Source organism: Anopheles coustani, chromosome 3 (genome assembly GCF_943734705.1).
Source record: "Anopheles coustani chromosome 3, idAnoCousDA_361_x.2, whole genome shotgun sequence".
Classification (NCBI taxonomy): domain Eukaryota; kingdom Metazoa; phylum Arthropoda; class Insecta; order Diptera; family Culicidae; genus Anopheles; species Anopheles coustani.
The window spans coordinates 64,534,907-64,551,853 of record NC_071288.1 but is presented as its reverse complement, the minus strand read 5'-3'; the positions used below and the strand labels follow the sequence as shown (position 1 = coordinate 64,551,853).

Genomic DNA, 16,947 nt, shown 5'->3' with positions numbered 1-16,947 from the left:
TATTTCAAAAGTGTGAGCAATGTAAAATGTATTATTTGCTTTTCACAAGTTACATTAAATGTCGGTAAAGATATTGATCCTAATTTTATTACCATCCACCACTGCTATCTCTTCATTGGTGATAGATTTACGAACATTTGTGTCGGTTGGGTTTGTTACCTTCGGATTCGAGATGCGTGGAGTTTGTGCGGAGAACGTGTTGGACAGATCGGTAAGTTCATCGAGAATTTCTGTGGAGAAAAAGATGAAAGGGAGGGTATGGTTTTACAACTTAAAAATTGACATCTACACTAACAATGTTATAGATTTAAATATATCGAATACGAACCAGTAATTTGTAAATCTATGTCGCTTTGCATGCTATCATACATTTCTGCTGTTTGTACACGTTGTTGTTTTTTAAACATTGCCACTCGTAGGCTGTTTCCTGTTGGGAAGAAAAATATATCATTTAATTAGAAGTTAAACATGGTTAAAGAACGATCAATGCCTTACTTCGTATTGGCTTCCTCCTAATGGAACCCTTTTCAGGAGACGTTTCCGCTCGTTTTCTTCGATGATCGAGGATATCGGTGAAGGTATTTATTTCCAACAGTGACGAAGCTTCCAACCTCCGTCGGATCGGTTCACCCCGACGACTGCGGTACAGTATGTTCGCTGAGGACATTCGCATCTGGCTAGCAACGTACAGTTCTTGTACGCTTTCTTCCACTTCATGTTCCGCCGGCGTAGATCCTTGTTCTATCGTACTCGGTTTGCGGGATGCAGCTTCCTCCGTTGATGAAACTTTGCCACCTTTCTTATTGCTTATGGTCAGTTGAATTTTCCTCAGTTTGCCAAGAAGCACACGAAAACGTTTGATCACGCGACGAGGATCGATGCTGTTGTCCTGCAGGGCGCACTTTACGATGGCGCGACATTCCAAAGTCATCGTCCGGTAGTCGGTGTAGTATAGCTTCAGTGGTTCTTCGTGCAGTTTTACGTCGTGTGCGTTGACTTCAAGATGTTGCAGGAATATTTCCACCTTACGAGCCATTTCTAATCCTTCCGTGGGATTAAAATCGGTTTCAAATTCGTCCAGCTTACCATCGAGCTGTTCAATCAATGCTAAAGCGAATGCGTTGGTGTCGATAATTTTATGCACGTGTTTGCATAAGATGTCCGACTCTTCCAACCAGTGCTGCTCCAATAGAAGAGTGTTGTTGTGTGTGCCCATATATAGTGAGGGAATAAGATACGAATCTAGTGCTTCTATCGAGGCCAGGCTGCTTCTTATGGCGGAGCAAAGTTTCAGATTATCCGCGTACGATATCGCAAACAGACCTATCTGCATCAACCGTTCGACAAATTCGTCGAAAGGCTGCGTTATGCCATCCAGTTCATCTTCGCTCGTGGTAGAGGTAATATTCTCGCGTAATTGTTCAAGTAACCGCCGATCAGTATCGCCGAATGTTTCATAAACCAGCCGTAGAAGACATTCGTTAACGTGCGTCTCTAACTGGTAGATGGCACTCTCGAGGATGCTAACCCGAAGCTTTTTGCTGTTTGAATCCTGTTCGCTGCCTTCTCGCTCAAGTGCCAAACATTCTTTGAGGACCTTCTGACAAAAGTTCGTTATACGTTTACGATCCTCCTCCGGGAGCACACTGCAGAATCCAAAAGTTTGCGTTATCAATGCCTCGATAATTGAACGGATACGGCCACTCTCCACAATAACCGCTTTGTACTGTCGATCGTATTCGTCTTCAGTACATTCCTCATCGCTGGCCACAGTTAAGGGGCTAATGAGGCTGAGAGCTAAGTCCAAGTAGCTGACAAAATTTGATTCCGTAACTGTTTCGCAGGGAACGTCCGATTCCAACACAGCTTTCAAGCGCTCTAAGCACCAGATGATTCGGTCAAGGAAGCATTGCCGGGATTGAGGCAGTCCTTGGCGTTTTCCTGCCTGCAACTCCATCGTGATAGTTTTCTCCAGCCACCGGATGCATGTTACTATCTGTGAGATACACAGAAAGCATGTCTCAAGCGTGCCAACATTCCCGTTCTGTTCGAACATAAGATACTTGTGCACTATACGTAGCAAGCGGTGCAGGTCGGAGCACACAGACTGAAAATAGGGTGGAAAATCGAATGAAAAACACACTTTTTTAGGAAAAAATCACCATCTTACGTCAAGCCATTGTAGTCCACTATGATCCGTCGGTATGTAACCACGGTACAGATTATCTTGTGTTTTTGTAATACACTCTTGAAGCTCCGGTACCATTTTACGACCGTTTCGATGTTTACAGTGCATGCGATCGTTGGGCGCCTCTCTTTTCAAAACAGTTTCAATTGTCAACGGTCGTACTGTTTGACGCATGGAGCAAGTGAACGTTCCCAAAGGGTCGTTTGTTTGACGGCTTCAGCTGTTTTCAATGTTTGTTTTTTTTTCGTTATCCCGCTCAACTAGTGATGGTAATTATTGCTCCAGTTCCAGCACGGGGTTCCTGAAATAGTTAAATAGAAAAGTAAGGTTAAGGCACGGCCGCATGGTGAAACCGAACTGGAGCTCAAGTCAGATAAATTCTAGCCGCCGCACATCTCGTGCTGCTTGAGAAATCAAGCGGATCACGAGTTTTGTGCGATCGGCAGGTGAACAGCCACATTTTGACTGCGCACTAGCGTGGTTGGTTAGCAGTGCTCCTGGCCACATGGTTGCAGTCAAACTGTGACGCCTACAGAAAATCAGAATAACCACAGAAAATCAGCATAAATGATCTTAGTAGCCGGTCCCTAACCAATAGAGGTCTATATCTCCAGGTTAGCTGGCAAAGGCCCAGGAAGCTGGATTCAATAGCCGTACTGTAGTAACCCAAGGAGAACCTTGCTGCACGTTCCTACCAAAGGTATACATGCCTACCTAAAAGAACCTTGCCAAGTGTATTTTTGGTAGGCATGGACTCCTCATAACCTACCAATAATTTTTTTTTCGGAGGCACCGCAGTGGAAGGAGGTACTGGCTGTCAAACCTTTGTTTGTTTTCTGTTGACTGTGCAAGTCTGGCCAACTGGCTGCGAGTTAAGAATAACGCTTTCGCGGGTTTGGGTGTCGGAATCGGAGTGAAGTTTATTAAACAATGTGTTAAACAACATCATGAAACATGGTAGGAAAAGGGCAGGAAAGGAAACAGGATGAGACGATGACCCTTAGCGACAGGCGCCGAAACTGCAACTCAGTGTTAATAGTTGGTCGGTGTCGGTTGGACATCGCGGCGATCATCGGTTGTTACCGGGTGTAACATAGCATCGGTGGCCCGTGTCCGTTAGCAGCGCTTGGATCGACCGACTCGGGGTGGTTAACCGGGGCCGGGTTAACTCGCACCAGACAGTAAGTACGTGTGTAAGAACCCACAGCAGAGAGTTCTTACTGATGATGATTTCTCCGCACTTTTCACACATTTCAGTGTCTCGACAAGGAGGAAGAAGCGGTTTGAAATAAACATGAATGCATGCTACGTGTTTTCACTGGGCATGACGGAGTGGTGCTGGACATCGTACATCGAAGGAGCCTGCTACGATCCGTGGTCGCTGTTTGCCAGCACGAACCAGAGGAGGCGTCGGACGATTTCTGAACATTTCCCCTGATTGCCTTCCGAACCGGACTATATGTATATAATATTAGTTTTTTGCGCGTATAGTCAGAAATAGGTGTTATAAACACGTTGCACAGTCACGTTGTCAAAACTGTTCTCTTTTGCGGTGTCCCGTAAGTATTAAGAGAATTGTTTTACCCTTCTTTTCAGAAGTGTTTTACATCCAAAATTGCATAGGAAATCTGCTGCAAAAGAAGGGGTAAAAGAATTCTCAAAAGAAGTGCGATCAGTTCTCAAGAGAATTCTTTTACCCCAAAATAACGCCAAAATTTCTCGTTGGGAAATCCTCGCCGAAGAAGAAGAAAAAGAAGAATTATTGCTCCAAGGAATGATCAACTGTTTTAGAGTAGATCCGACAAAAGAGCGAACTAGTATCAGCACGGACTTCGATAGTATTATTCATAATTATGGTTAAGAAATTGGACTTACTTATGTTTTTTGATTTCATCGTACTAGTTACAGCGAATAAGTACTGTTAATGAATTGAAAATCTATACTTAACGTTTTTGAGCCGATCGTCCGTTCTTCTGGGTAGTGATATTCTTCTTCTTGGCGTAACGACCTCTTGGTCATGCCTACCCGTTAAGGGTTTACGAGACTTGTTTCCCTGTTGTACGTAGATAGTCAGTCCTCTCGTACAGGGGAGGGCCCGGTCTCGGTTGGGATTCGAACCAACGCCGTCGAGTTGGTGAGCCCCGGCGCTCATGGACCGATTATCTAACCGGTGCTACCGCTCGGCTGTCGCGGACCCCCCAAGGGTAGTGATATTATATCGTGCTTTTCATCTTTTGTTATGAAGGCCGCCTTCTTTTTCCAAATGATCCAAAAATCTTTTTTTAACTTCAACCGTGTTGAATGAACTCTTCAACATCTTAGATGAATACCGTTAAGTTTGCGGTTTGCTTGAATCCCAGGCTGTTGAAAAATAACTCCTGATGTTCTAAATATCGATTCAGACTGAATTGCTCCCTCTGGGAATCGGATTATGAAAATCATTCCAGCTCCGCTCTTGCATCTCTAATCTCTCTCGCTCAACCGGCATATTGTGTATCAAAGCAGTCCGCGTCTGATAATCGATGCCGTAAACACATTTCCTAGCTGTTTTGTTCAAGTTTACGCAAATTTGTTGAAACATTGCTTGTGTGTCATTATAAATGACCTATTAGTTAGTTAATATTATTGTCAGTGTTTAGGTTGGTAATGGTTCGACCGCCAAAGTTGTTTTGAAATTGTTTGCAAATCTGGATATAAAAGAGGAAATCATGATAACCGCCTCGGAACCGCTGGTAAGTTTAATATATTGGAAACGGCAACAATGGACACATTGATGGTATAAATGATCGATTTGTTTCTAATTAGGAATATATTCCGCGCGGCCGTCATCCGATGAGCTATCACCCGGGTCCGCTGAAAAAAGAGAAACCACCACAGTCGTTGCCGGAAGAGATGCTACTATTGCAGCGCATGCAAAATGTGACCATATCGCCAGGCAGGGAAGATCCGACCGAGTTCTACAGCCTACGCGAAGTAGCTATTGAAGAGGTCACCGATTGCCACGCTCTCATGCCATACGTGTGCACGGAGGAAGAGCTCTACGTTCAGGGTCATACGGCCGTGTGGTCCCATTCGCTTGGCAGTTCACCGACCAGCCAGCCATTCACGGCGTTCTCCATCGAACGGCCCATCAAGTATGCATTTTTCTGTCCTCGCCGCTTCCTTGAGCCGGACACGATGGCACCCGGGCAGCGGTTGGATCGCGATGGTATCTGCGTCGTTGACGACGAGGTACTACAGGTGTACTGCTCGAACGGCGATACATACGGCGCAAAGCTTGAGTGTCCGATTTCTGCCATCTGGCCCACACCATACGGGCTCCTGCTCGAGAAAGATCCGGCCCGCTCGCTCGTACTCGATACACCGATGCCGCGGGTCTTCACGCTACCATACCCAACGGACGAGATGAAACCTGCCCTGCTCGTTTCCACCGATATGTTCGTGTCCTGTGACTATCTGACCCGTTCCGACCACCGGGTGGTGTTCGCCTGCGAGCAGATCAATCTGGTGGTGCTCTATGATCAACACGAGCGGCGACATTTCCTGTGCTGGTTGCGCCTAGCCACTGACGAGGAAAAGGATCAGGTACAGCAAACGTTGGACGCGTGTGAAGATGGCGATAACGACGGCGGTGTCGTCGATGAGGATGAGCAGTACAATATGATGTTCGGTGACGATGGTGTGATGAACGAGTATCCTTCGTACTTCAAAAGGCAGAGCAATGTCGGACCTTCCACATCTTGCCTCCCACACGTACCTCCCAGCCGAACGTCACCGTTGCCTCCGTTCGATCGATTTCCACCCGAATTCGTCACGGAAGCGGACGGTACGGGTAATAATGCGCATATTTCTAAACCGACGGCGGCCGAGGAATTTCATAAGGGTCTCGGATCCGCGGCCGACAACTGGGAGTCTCTGTTCGGATCGGAACCATTCGAAACGTGCAACATTCGGCAGATGGGATTCGCTGAGCCCTGGATGCCGATCGTGCCGGAGTACAGCTTAGAGTCCATCTGGAAAGAGCCATCCAACGTCGGAGCGCAAGCGAGGCGTTCGAGTGATGCAACGTGGTCGTAAGTATATTTATTATTGTTGTGATGATTCATGTTTAATAAGTTAATGCCAACATTTTAGTGGTTGCAATTTCTATGGTATTTGGCAATCAAAATGTGTTATAAGCATTTGATTCATGAATTGATGAATAGCATCGATTGATTTGATTTCACATGTAGCGTATAGAAACTTTGTAACTAGTTTATTATAGACACGTTAATCATTGACCAAGTCTGTCCCTTGGCAGTCGTACCTTTCGATGTACTTTACGTAATATGATACCAGAAACGATCATTGACCCAACTGCTTGATAAATTAACTTAAAAAGCGCTCATATGACCAAATGGTCGATTATTTTGGGGACCGACTATTTGGACTGATAGATCGGTGAACATTTTCTAATTTTATTTAGTTGTGATTTAACTTAAGTTATATGGCTCAGTTGTTTTCACAATCGATTCACGTTGGTTCTTGTTTCGTTAAGCTGCTTTATAATCTTGAAGCGATTAACATGGCATAACATAATAAAATTAGTAGGAAGAAGTGTGCTGTAACAGTTTCAGAAAAGTTAGAAATAACCAAGATGTTCAAAAAAGGAAAGCCAGCAATAGCCCGGCAAATAAAACGACCACAATCAACAGTGCGGACAATTATCCGAAGCAAAGATAATCTGCGAAATTCTGCGAACGAAGTATGGCCACTCGGAAACGTGATGAGATAATAGAAGAAATGGAACGCTTATTGGTGATTTGTACAGAAGATATGTTAAATAAGAGACTTCGTCTAAGAAAGATTGATGAAAAGATTGCTATAAGGTCAACGCGGTCATGGAAAAAAAACACGACGCGTACTGATGTCGATTTAAACCTTGCACCTCCAGGTTCGAAAGGCGAGCCCTTTATTTTACATCAATGCCCCAGTGCCTTCTTGATACTGACGTCGTTGTTTTCCGTCTTGACTGGCGGTTAGAGGCTTGAAGTGGGAGACGACTGTATTTGGCTGACTGTTGGACCAGCTTTGTCGCTTCATCCCCACCACACTTTTTCGAGCTGGATCTTCTTGGAAGGGCGAGTTTTGATCTAGTTGAGCGGCGACGTTTAGCTTGCTGGTCCGAACCAGTGGGTTGCTGCTGTGGAATCGTTGCCCTTGTCTTAGCCTGCCGATGCTTGGCGGAGATCTTCGGCATCTTTGCTGCATGATAGCTCTGTAGGCGATAAGCCGCTCCTCCAGCTTCGTTAAGCCGGTTGATAACGGTGCGTGATGTGATGGACAGCTGGAGTTCCGATTTGATGCGTTCGACTTGTATGAATGGCTCCGCCTTCACTGCATTCAGTATGGCCCGATCAGTACGCGGCGTAGTTTTTCGGGGTCTACCTTCCCCTTTGCGAGGTTCGGTAGTGCCCCGTTCTGCCACTCGCTTAAGCATTCGACAAACAACGGATGGAGGGATGTCGAGACATCTACTTATTTGTGCCTGAAAGGGCAAGATCATATTCAATTCACTGAACGGTGCTGGACTATTTTGCAAACATCTCACGTTCTTTTGTCCCTGACTAGACAATCGGACCACATGTTCCACCTCAGCCGCAGAATACGTTTTGCGAGGCATAGTCACTTTTGACGTTTTGGCGCAAAGACGCATCCAGCTGGAAACGCTGCGATGAACTGTCGAATTGTGACCGTGATTTTACACTAGGGGCAAATGTGTCGCGGTGCTAGTCGAAAATGGCGTACCGTGAGGGCACCTGCAGGTGCATTAAAGGAAGCCCTGGCGCATTTGCTGCGGTGCTCGCCACAGGTAAACAGAACGGTACTTTATACCGGCGCGCCATGAAATACGTTTGCTGGTTCTGTAGCTTGCAATTTCTCTCTCCTGCTTCCACTCAAAAGCGTATGCTACGCTTTTCTGCACGCGATACCGAACTGCGAGTGTATGCGTGAGCCATACCTGAATTTACTCACATTCACAATTTTACCCGAGCCTGACTCGGGCAAGCGGATGGAATTTGTACTGATCTGCCCAGTTTCGGGCAAGCCCCGCTAGGCAGCTCGAAATATCGTTCTCAAAACGTTCTCCGCGCGAACAAACGTCCTCCTTTTTTGTATGGGGATGAAACAATTGGAGGACGTTTTTCGAGCAATCGTCCTCCTTGTCCTCCTCACCATACAAAACTGCTCGATGTTTGTGTCACGGAGGACGTTTTTTAGGACGATTTGCTCGAAATTACCTAGCGGGGCTGATAGAATTTGTACTGCTTTGCCTGCTATGGGCAGTTTTTTGCCGCACTTTTTTGTTCCTTCTTTCGTTGCGCGATATTTATTTCGAGCGCATCTGCTTCGAAAACACGTTCTTATGTGTTTGTAAATTTTTAAGGCCATCAAGATTTGAGGATATTTTAATTGGGATGACCGAAACGACACAAACTGTCAAATTTCTCGACGCTGTCCCATACAAAAGGTAAATAACACTTTGAAAAAAGTGAAAAAAATGGCTGGCGGGGTCGTTTCGTTTCCGCTACAATTGACGGTATTTTAATTGGTAGGACCGAAACGACACAAACTGTCAGATTTCTCGACGCGGTCCCATACAAAAGGTAGACAACACTTTGAAAAAAGCGAAAAAAAGGCTGGCCGTCTCTTCTTCTTCTTCTTCTTCTTCTTCACTTCGTCGATTATTTACTCCAGTACGGCTATTGAATCCAGCTTCCTGGGCCTTCGCAAGCTAACCTGGAGACATAGACCTTTTTAGGTTAAGGACTGGCAACTAAAGGCCATATGTCCTGGTTTTCTGTGGTTTTCGATTTTCTGTAGGCGTCGCCTTTTGACTGCCACCATGCGGCCAGGAGCATTGCTAGCCAACCACGCTAGTGCGCAGTCAAAATGCGGCTGTTCACCCGCCGTAACGAAAGGAATATTTCCTTCCGTTTGTCAGATAGCACGAAACTCGTGATCCGCTTGATTACTCAAACAGCACGAGATGTGCGTCGGCTAGGATTTCTCTGACTTGAGCTCCAGCTCGGCGACACCACGCGGCCGTGCCTAAGATAACCTTACTTTTCAGCTAACCCTTTCAGGAACCTCGTGCACTGCTAACCATCCACTCTGATGTGACGCCGAACTGGAACTGGGTGGCCGTCTCGACGATCCAAAACGACGCCACCTACGTGTCGAGACGATACTCGGAAACGAAACGACGCCGCTAGCCATTTTTTCGCTTTGCGTTTACCTATTGCATTGGACCGCGTCGAGAAATCTGACAGTTTGTGTCGTTTCGGTCCTCCCAATTAAAATACCCTCTAATATCCGTTCAGGCAAAAATTCCCATATGGGTAAAAAAACATACCAAAGTACTTAATTTATTGACTGTCCAGGCTCCTAAATGGTCAAAATACTCAACAAACATTGCTTGACACATGCTAAAGTTCCCAAAGACAAGTTATGGTTAGTAAAGACGAAGGTGTATGCTCAATTTTGCGTTGCTAAAACCTGCCTGTTTTTACAAATTTCTTTTTTGTAAAAAACTGAAACAAGTAGTAAAAATGCATTTTGTACTTTTCATTTGTACAATAAATAAGCTACAAAAGTAAATTTAATAGTATGAATTTTGTCTATGTTTCCTTGAGTTATGATAGAAAAACCAATACTCCTTTAGTTGTATGCTCAATTTTGCGGCCGACTGTATATTCACAAATGGGAAAAAATCTACTTCTTTTTAATATAAAAACAGTAAGGTTAATGCTGAACATCCTCTTGTGGTTGTTTTTTTAGCACGTCGGGAATCCAAACACAGAAAAAATGTAGGAGAAGTATGATAAGGTGTTTAAGCAATGTCTTTTTGACTGTCTTTTTTAATCCAGAATTATTTGCCTCCCTGTTCACCAGATCTAAATCCAATTAATTGGTCCAGAAGACTACTTCGAAAAGATACTTCGAAGAGTAGATACATCCACATGTTGGTAATTGCGTTATATATAGCGAATATCTTCAGATTCATCCGCAATTTTCAAACCTATGTTGTAGTGCGAAATGGAATTCATTGCCACCATCTCTTTCTTCTTTAATCACTATGAAAGCTGTTTAAAAACTATGCTTAATGAATATTTCCTTTTACAGTGGCACGTCGAAAGGTGAAATGGCAACCGTTGGCTTCCTTCACACCGATCTCGTTGGCAGCCGCTACATATGTTTCCTGCAGCCTGATATTACTCGCCTCTTGCTGGTGCAGTTCAAAAAGGAAACCAAACCGGAGACCGCCGAATGTTTTGCCCTTGCTGCCTGCGCTGCTGTTTCGCTCGAGCGGCTTAATCTGTTCGCACTGCTTGATCCGACCGGTAAGCTGATGTTGTACAGTGGACCACTGCTCGTGGGCAAGGTTCACGTTTCCGGTCTGCTGCAAACCAGCTTCCTTTCGTCGACCGGCAGCTCCTTGTCGGGCACATCTTCGCTGCGTGGCACCAGCTCGACCTGGAAGCGCAGCAGTCTGCTACCGAATGTCGCGCCATACGACAGCAAGTTCGAGGAGGAGCTACATCTGCTGTCCCCAGTGCGTGGTGTTCCCGGTGGCGTGGAAGGAAAGGTGCGATCCGACGTGGCACTGCTTGACGGCACCGGGACGCGCTTCACCATCGCTTTCGGTGGTGGCATAACCGATGCCAGCGGTAATGGACGCTCGTTTCGGGTGATTCTTCCACCGCTGGCCGACTCCCAGCTGGTGCGCCGCTGTCTGGTCGCGCTTCAGCACGCCTTGCCGAAAAAGACGGCACACCAATTCCTCATTCGTTGGTACGGTACGCGCAACGTGCCCGGTACGCATGCCGGCTTCAGTATTCCCCAGGAGTGGACCATGCTCCAGTCGTTGCTACTGTCCGCCATGGGCCGCCCGACCACTGGCGACATTGGCTGCACTAATCCCGAGCGACCGTGTCCATCGTCCGAGCCGAGTCCATCGTTCGTCTGCTCGCTCAAGAAACGTCGCAAGCGCGAGAATACCGTAGGAACTGATGCCGACTGGGAATATCTACTGGAGAGTCTGGCACAAGGCGAACGGATCGCGGCCGCACCGAAGGATGGCACAGTAAACAGTTCCTACAAAGATCCCAATGTCTCGCACAGTCTCTACAATTACATCCCGCAGGTGCTGGAAGTGTTGCACTTGCTGTACGAAGACTTCAAGCTCGATACGGGCTTAGCCCAGGAGCTACGGCTGCTTGGCGATTTCCTGTACATCGTTGCGAAGGACGCGCACGCCAGCAACTATGAGCAGCATTACTTCCTCGACTTTCCCGAACTGTGCGACCAGTACCGGACAAACGCGTACCAACTGAAAGACGCAACGCTGGTCAACGCAATCAAGGAGAACTCAGTTCGCCTTCCGCACATCTTCCGCTACCTCAAGGCAATCGTTCAGGCCCGGCCCGAGCTGAGCGGGATGCAGCGACAGGGTTCGCGGACGGAGTTTGTACCGTATCCGCACATTGCCGGCATCAACGATCGGTCCCGTGATGTGACCGTCCTCGTTGCGCTTATGTTCCGCGAGCGACGTCTAACGCCATGGGTGCAACGTCAACTGGATGCACTCTTCACGGCCGAACTCTTCGAGGCACGTCTGTTGAAACCGCTGCTGATGGGCTCGAAAGCCTCCGAACCAGGACGATGCGACGTATTCGGCAACACGGTGCTTCATTTTCTGATCGAACAGGGTTACACGCGCCAGGTGTTGAGCGATCTTCCACTGGCGGTACATTTTCTTTTGCAGCAAATGCTTGAGCCGCTGCGCCAGTCTACGGTGCACGGACATGATGCGGCGGTGTACAGTTTGCTGCTCCGACCGGAGCTACACGAGCACGCGGTGTCGGCAGGTGTGGCCTGCAGCGGGTCGCTAGTCAGTCACAGCGAGCGACGTGTCGTCGACCGGGAACGCAACGGCGAGCGGCGTGATCAGTGGTTCACCGACATGGCCGAGTTTGATGCGCTGACTGGCGTCGTTAGTACCAAGGAGGATCCACAGAAGCTGGAGCGTGAAGACGGAATGGATAACCTAGACGTGGAGCTACTACAGCTGCGTTTCCCATACGATCAGCGCATCGGAGACGTGCGCTCTTTCCTGACCAGCTCGGCTCGCGTCCTTATCGACATCCCGCAGGGTCCAAACGTGTCCGATCACGACTTCATTGAGGAGCAGGAGCGGCGACTGTATTCCCTCTGTCTGCGCACGATGGCGCTCCCGATCGGGCGCGGTATGTTTACCTTTTCCACGTGCTACCAGGGTGAGACGGAGTTGGCGCACATCCCTCGCCTCTGCCTTACCGGTCGCGAGCCACTCCGGGGTGCCACCATCGAGGTGGTGCAGCTTGAAGTACCGGCGCACATGAACCTGTGGCCAACGTTCCACAACGGAGTTGCAGCTGGGCTTCGCATCTGCCCCGATACTCCACACCTGTCGTCCAGCTGGATCAAGAACAACAAGCATGCGAGCAAGCGTACCCCACCCGCCGGCAACAATTGTCCCTTTTTCCCCGGCTCCGAGGCGATGGTCGAGCATGGTGGATTCCTACTGGCACTCGGCCTCACCGGGCACCTGCGCAAGCTGTCCATGTACAACGTGTTCGACTATCTGGTGCGCAGCAACGAGCTGATGCGCATCGGGACGCTGTTGGGTTTGGCGGCCGCCTACCGTGGAACTGAGCACACACGCACGACTTGTGTACTGGCGGTGCATGTTGAGGCCCTTCTGCCACCTACCGCCATCGAGCTCGACGTTACCAGCACGCTGCAGGTTGCAGCTCTGTTTGGTATCGGGCTCGTCTTCCAGGGTACCGCCAAGCGCCACATCGCCCAGGTGCTGCTGCAGGAGATCGGTCGCCCGCCCGGTCCCGAAATGGAGAACGCGGTGGATCGCGAATCATACGCGTTGGCGGCCGGGCTCGCCCTCGGTATGGTTACGCTTGGCCGTGGTGAGCAGTTGGCCGGCTTGCGCGATTTGGCCATCCCGGGCGAGCTCTATCACTACATGAACGGCGGAACGCGCCGAATGACACTCGGTGCTCAGCGCGAGAAGTACAAATTGCCCTCGTTCCAGATCTGCGAAGGGGACGAGGTGAACTTGGACGTCACGGCGCCAGGGGCTACCCTTGCGCTGGGGCTTATGTTCTTCGACACGAGCGACCCGACGATTTCCGGTTGGCTGCAACCACCGGACACCAAGTATCTGTTCGGGTTCGTACGTCCGGATCTGCTGCTCCTGCGTGTCATTGCCCGCCACCTAATCTGCTGGCGCGAGGTACAACCGACACAATCCTGGGTGGCGGACCAGTTACCACAAATCCTTGTGGATGCGGTCGCGTATGTCGAGGGTGGAGAAGAGGAACGGTCACAATTTCAGGTTGACCAGAAGCCCAACATTCCCCGGGTTGAGCGGGAATTGTACTGTCAGGCGCATTCGGCCATCGTTTGTGGCAGTGTGGTCGGAATCGGGTTGCGATTTGCCGGTACTGCCGATCCGGTTGCGGCCACCACACTTTACCATTACCTGCGATACTTCATCGATCTGCGGCACCCGAAACCGAAGGACGCCAATACGCCCGCCGGCACCAGGACACGCAATCTCGCCAAGTTCATCGGCGGACAGGTGCTGGAAAACTGCATGCTCATGACGCTGCTTGCTCTCTCGCTCGTACTCGCCGGTACCGGGGATGTGCGGGTGCTGCGCGCCGTGCGCATGTTACGCTCGCGCGTTGGCATACCGGGCGTAACGTACGGTTCGCATATGGCGGTCCATATGGCACTCGGGTTCGCGTATCTCGGCGGTGGGCGGTACACGCTCTCGCGCTCACCACCCGCAATCGCCGCCATCGTGTGCGCCATCTTTCCCAAGTTCCCGGTGTACAGTAATGATAACCGCTACCACCTTCAGGCCCTTCGGCATCTGTACGTGTTGGCGGTCGAACCGCGACTGTTCGTACCCCGGCGCATCGATACCGGCAAACTGACGCAGTGTCAGATCCGGTTTGCCACGCGCCACAGCCCGACGTCATCGCAGACGATCGAGACGCGCCTGTCGCCCTGTATGCTGCCCGAGCTTCACACCCTCGAATGGGTCGAGGTGTGCGACGAGAACTTTTACCCCATTCGCTTCAACGCGCAGAACTGGAACATGCTTGAGTAAGTTACATCTTTCGTTTGGACCCAATGCCTGCCGTAAGTCGTTTTTATTTTTCAGTCCAGCTGGAATGAAAACCAAAAAGCCTTTGAGTTCTATGTAGTTGATACTGCCTAATGCCTTTTCATCACATGTTTGAATATCAAGTATTTCACATTACTATTAAAATACACTTTCGGTATTCGTTTACCAAATCTCCCATAACGAACATTTCGGTTCATAGAACAACAGCAATTTACCAAAGTTGATTAAAAAATTATATCCAATTGTTTTTCAACATTAATTTGGCGTACCATGAATGACATTGTTGGAATTGTGTTTAAATTTCTGTTCATAATATTGCCTACCTTCTTAAGTCATTCCTGGGTTCGGTCTCGGTAGAGACTTCCCGCTCACACTACGTTGTTTCAAATGGTTATGAAAATACATGGAATGTATTTATCTCCTTCGAGAGTATTCAGTATTACAGTATTTTTCGTGATTTAATGTAAGCTTTGCAAGAGTAGTTGCATTGTTTATTTTGCAAACAAGAGTTTATTTGTATTTATTCTATGTATTAATCAGAAAGAATGGCTTGGCCGTATTTCTACTCTTGCCCGAGTTTATTTAACACCGATTGTATGAGTTTCCACGTTATTTGAGCTTTACTAATCTGTTATCTCATGTTTTTGTGTCTGGTCTCCCGCAGAACAATCATGGCCAAACGAGGCTACATCGATGTGGTGCAGCACGTCGGTTGCCTTTCGTACTTGGAAGATCCCACCCGAACGGTCACGATGCACCTGCAGAACCTGCCAGGCAGAGAGAACAGCACGTGGGCCGTTATGGCCGAACTGCTGCTCGAGCTTCCATCGCAGCCGATGATAGTCCGACTGGCGCAGACGTTGCTGCTTCCGCCACAACGCTATCTACTCCGCGCCGCAATAGAACCGAAGAAGAACCTACCGGATGCGAATCGAGCACTCGAATACTTCCAGGCGGTGGTAGCGCACTGTGTGACGCGCGATCGCTTCCACGTTATTCCTATCTTGTTCGATCTGACTTATGTATGTCGCTACTAAGTAATTGACTCCCTCGTGCAAACTGAGATTCACATCTTGTGCCTTTATTTCCTCTACAGTTGCTGCTCGATCCACACAACTACAAAGCGCAGCTACCGACAGATACGTGGTCCCTGGAGCTTTTCAAAGCTATCCTCTCCCGAACGATCCCAATGCTCACCGAAGAAGGCGAGGTGTTGCCAGGCAAGCTTCTTCGCTCACTAGTGCTGGCTGCCCATGGAAAATGGACCGGAAATCTGCAGCACTACCGGACGGTGCTGCTGAACTTGTGTGGCATCTTTTTCGCACGCAATACACCACTGTTCGATCGGATGTCCGAGCTCTCGCTGGACACTGACGATAAAGAAAAGATGGATGACGCCATCGGTGGCAACTGGCCCAAAGTGAATCGGCGGACCAGCATCCTGACCAATGTGGCACGAATGGCCGTGCAGTACGAGCTGCCGCTGGACGAGATTGACCGCGAGCTGCTGGGATCTCTCTGGCCGCAGGATGAACCATCCCGATCAGAGTTTGTCACCGCGCTGGCGATTCGGCATCCCGAGCTGTCTGCACGGACCACTATGTGCCTTGCCGATCTACTCAACCTAAGACAATCTGCTAAACCCACGGGAGATCAAAAGTAAGGTTCGAAGAAACAACAAATCGATGCGATGGGCAGACTAATCATCTACTGTCTGCCAGAAAGAAGAATTAGCTATAATTGATTGCCAATTATTGATTGGCGATCATATAACGGTTGGACTATTGTTACGAAATATGTAAATACGATCATGTAAATAGTAAAATTGTATGAGATGATCACATGCGGAGAAGTATAATACGAAAATCAAAACATTTTCAATCCTACATTTTGGAAGCCATGTGTTCGGATTGAACGTAGCTGAACAATAGGAAGTAATTTATCATTAATCTGAGCATTTGATGAAACATTACTATTATTCGTCTAATAATGGAAAGAATTAAAAAGTTTGTTTTTATTTAAATTGTTCTGCGTGATAATGTACACATGACTAGATTTTTTAATTCAATTTTTGAAAGAAAATTCTGTGATTGAAAAATTGAATTCATCTAATGCGCGTTAAATTTGTTCAGTACAAATAATGAACTTGTAGCAACTTGCGAAGCGAGGCAAAACTATAATCTATTATTTGAATGCATTATCGTTCGGAATCAGCATTACAGTTCTTTTAGTAGGTGAAAATTTGTCATACAATGCAGTCGAATATTGCTCTAGAAAGACAGTCCCATTGTCAATCCACAGCTTGCTTATCTTGTAATTATTAATCACTAACATTTCCAACGCGATTTTCTACGTCTGGTTTTTAAGAGCCGATGTATGCATCTATTTTTATTATTTCAATTCAAAAATTCTCGTTAGTCTGATAAATAAGATACTCTGTGTTCGCAAGCTTCGATATTTTTTTATTAACAGTTCCAATTTGCGCGCTCTTCGACATGATGGAACTGTGACCGTTTCTGAAGGG

General features: G+C 47.9%; 4 protein-coding genes across 4 annotated transcripts in view; 2 read left to right on the top strand and 2 right to left on the bottom strand.

Annotated features, from left to right (window-relative positions):
* LOC131259831 (serendipity locus protein alpha-like) overlaps window positions 1-2,297 on the bottom strand; it is a 162,050-nt gene extending 159,753 nt beyond the window's left edge. The window contains exons 1-4 of the mRNA XM_058261425.1: window positions 2,171-2,297; window positions 496-2,107; window positions 329-427; window positions 18-230 (exon numbers count right to left, since the gene is read on the bottom strand). Of these exons, the coding sequence (XP_058117408.1) occupies window positions 55-230; window positions 329-427; window positions 496-2,107; window positions 2,171-2,296 (2,013 nt within the window). The 5' untranslated portion in view covers window position 2,297 and the 3' untranslated portion in view covers window positions 18-54. The remainder of the gene's footprint in view (window positions 1-17; window positions 231-328; window positions 428-495; window positions 2,108-2,170) is intronic.
* Window positions 1-16,947, top strand: part of LOC131259837 (glucose-6-phosphate 1-dehydrogenase) — a 285,104-nt gene that overhangs the window by 253,751 nt on the left and 14,406 nt on the right. The window lies entirely within an intron of this gene.
* LOC131265135 (anaphase-promoting complex subunit 1) lies at window positions 4,843-16,466 on the top strand. The gene is made up of 5 exons (XM_058267399.1): window positions 4,843-4,920; window positions 4,994-6,261; window positions 10,355-14,401; window positions 15,088-15,445; window positions 15,520-16,466. Exons 1-5 carry the CDS (start codon window positions 4,897-4,899, stop codon window positions 16,084-16,086), a joined length of 6,264 nt encoding a protein of 2,087 aa, XP_058123382.1. The 5' UTR covers window positions 4,843-4,896; the 3' UTR covers window positions 16,087-16,466.
* LOC131259862 (uncharacterized) lies at window positions 7,098-7,923 on the bottom strand. The gene is made up of 2 exons (XM_058261468.1): window positions 7,779-7,923; window positions 7,098-7,715 (listed from the first exon to the last, which is right to left on the bottom strand). Exons 1-2 carry the CDS (start codon window positions 7,881-7,883, stop codon window positions 7,140-7,142), a joined length of 681 nt encoding a protein of 226 aa, XP_058117451.1. The 5' UTR covers window positions 7,884-7,923; the 3' UTR covers window positions 7,098-7,139.

Coding starts and splice junctions, on each gene's coding strand:
- LOC131265135 (XM_058267399.1), top strand. CDS start 4,897: ATGATAACCGCCTCGGAACCGCTG. Junction 4,921..4,993: donor TAACCGCCTCGGAACCGCTG/GTAAGTTTAATA, acceptor GTTTCTAATTAG/GAATATATTCCGCGCGGCCG. Junction 6,262..10,354: donor TCGAGTGATGCAACGTGGTC/GTAAGTATATTT, acceptor TTCCTTTTACAG/TGGCACGTCGAAAGGTGAAA.
- LOC131259862 (XM_058261468.1), bottom strand. CDS start 7,883: ATGCGTCTTTGCGCCAAAACGTCAAAAGTGACTATGCCTCGCAAAACG. Junction 7,716..7,778: donor CTAGTCAGGGACAAAAGAAC/GTGAGATGTTTG, acceptor TTGCCCTTTCAG/GCACAAATAAGTAGATGTCT.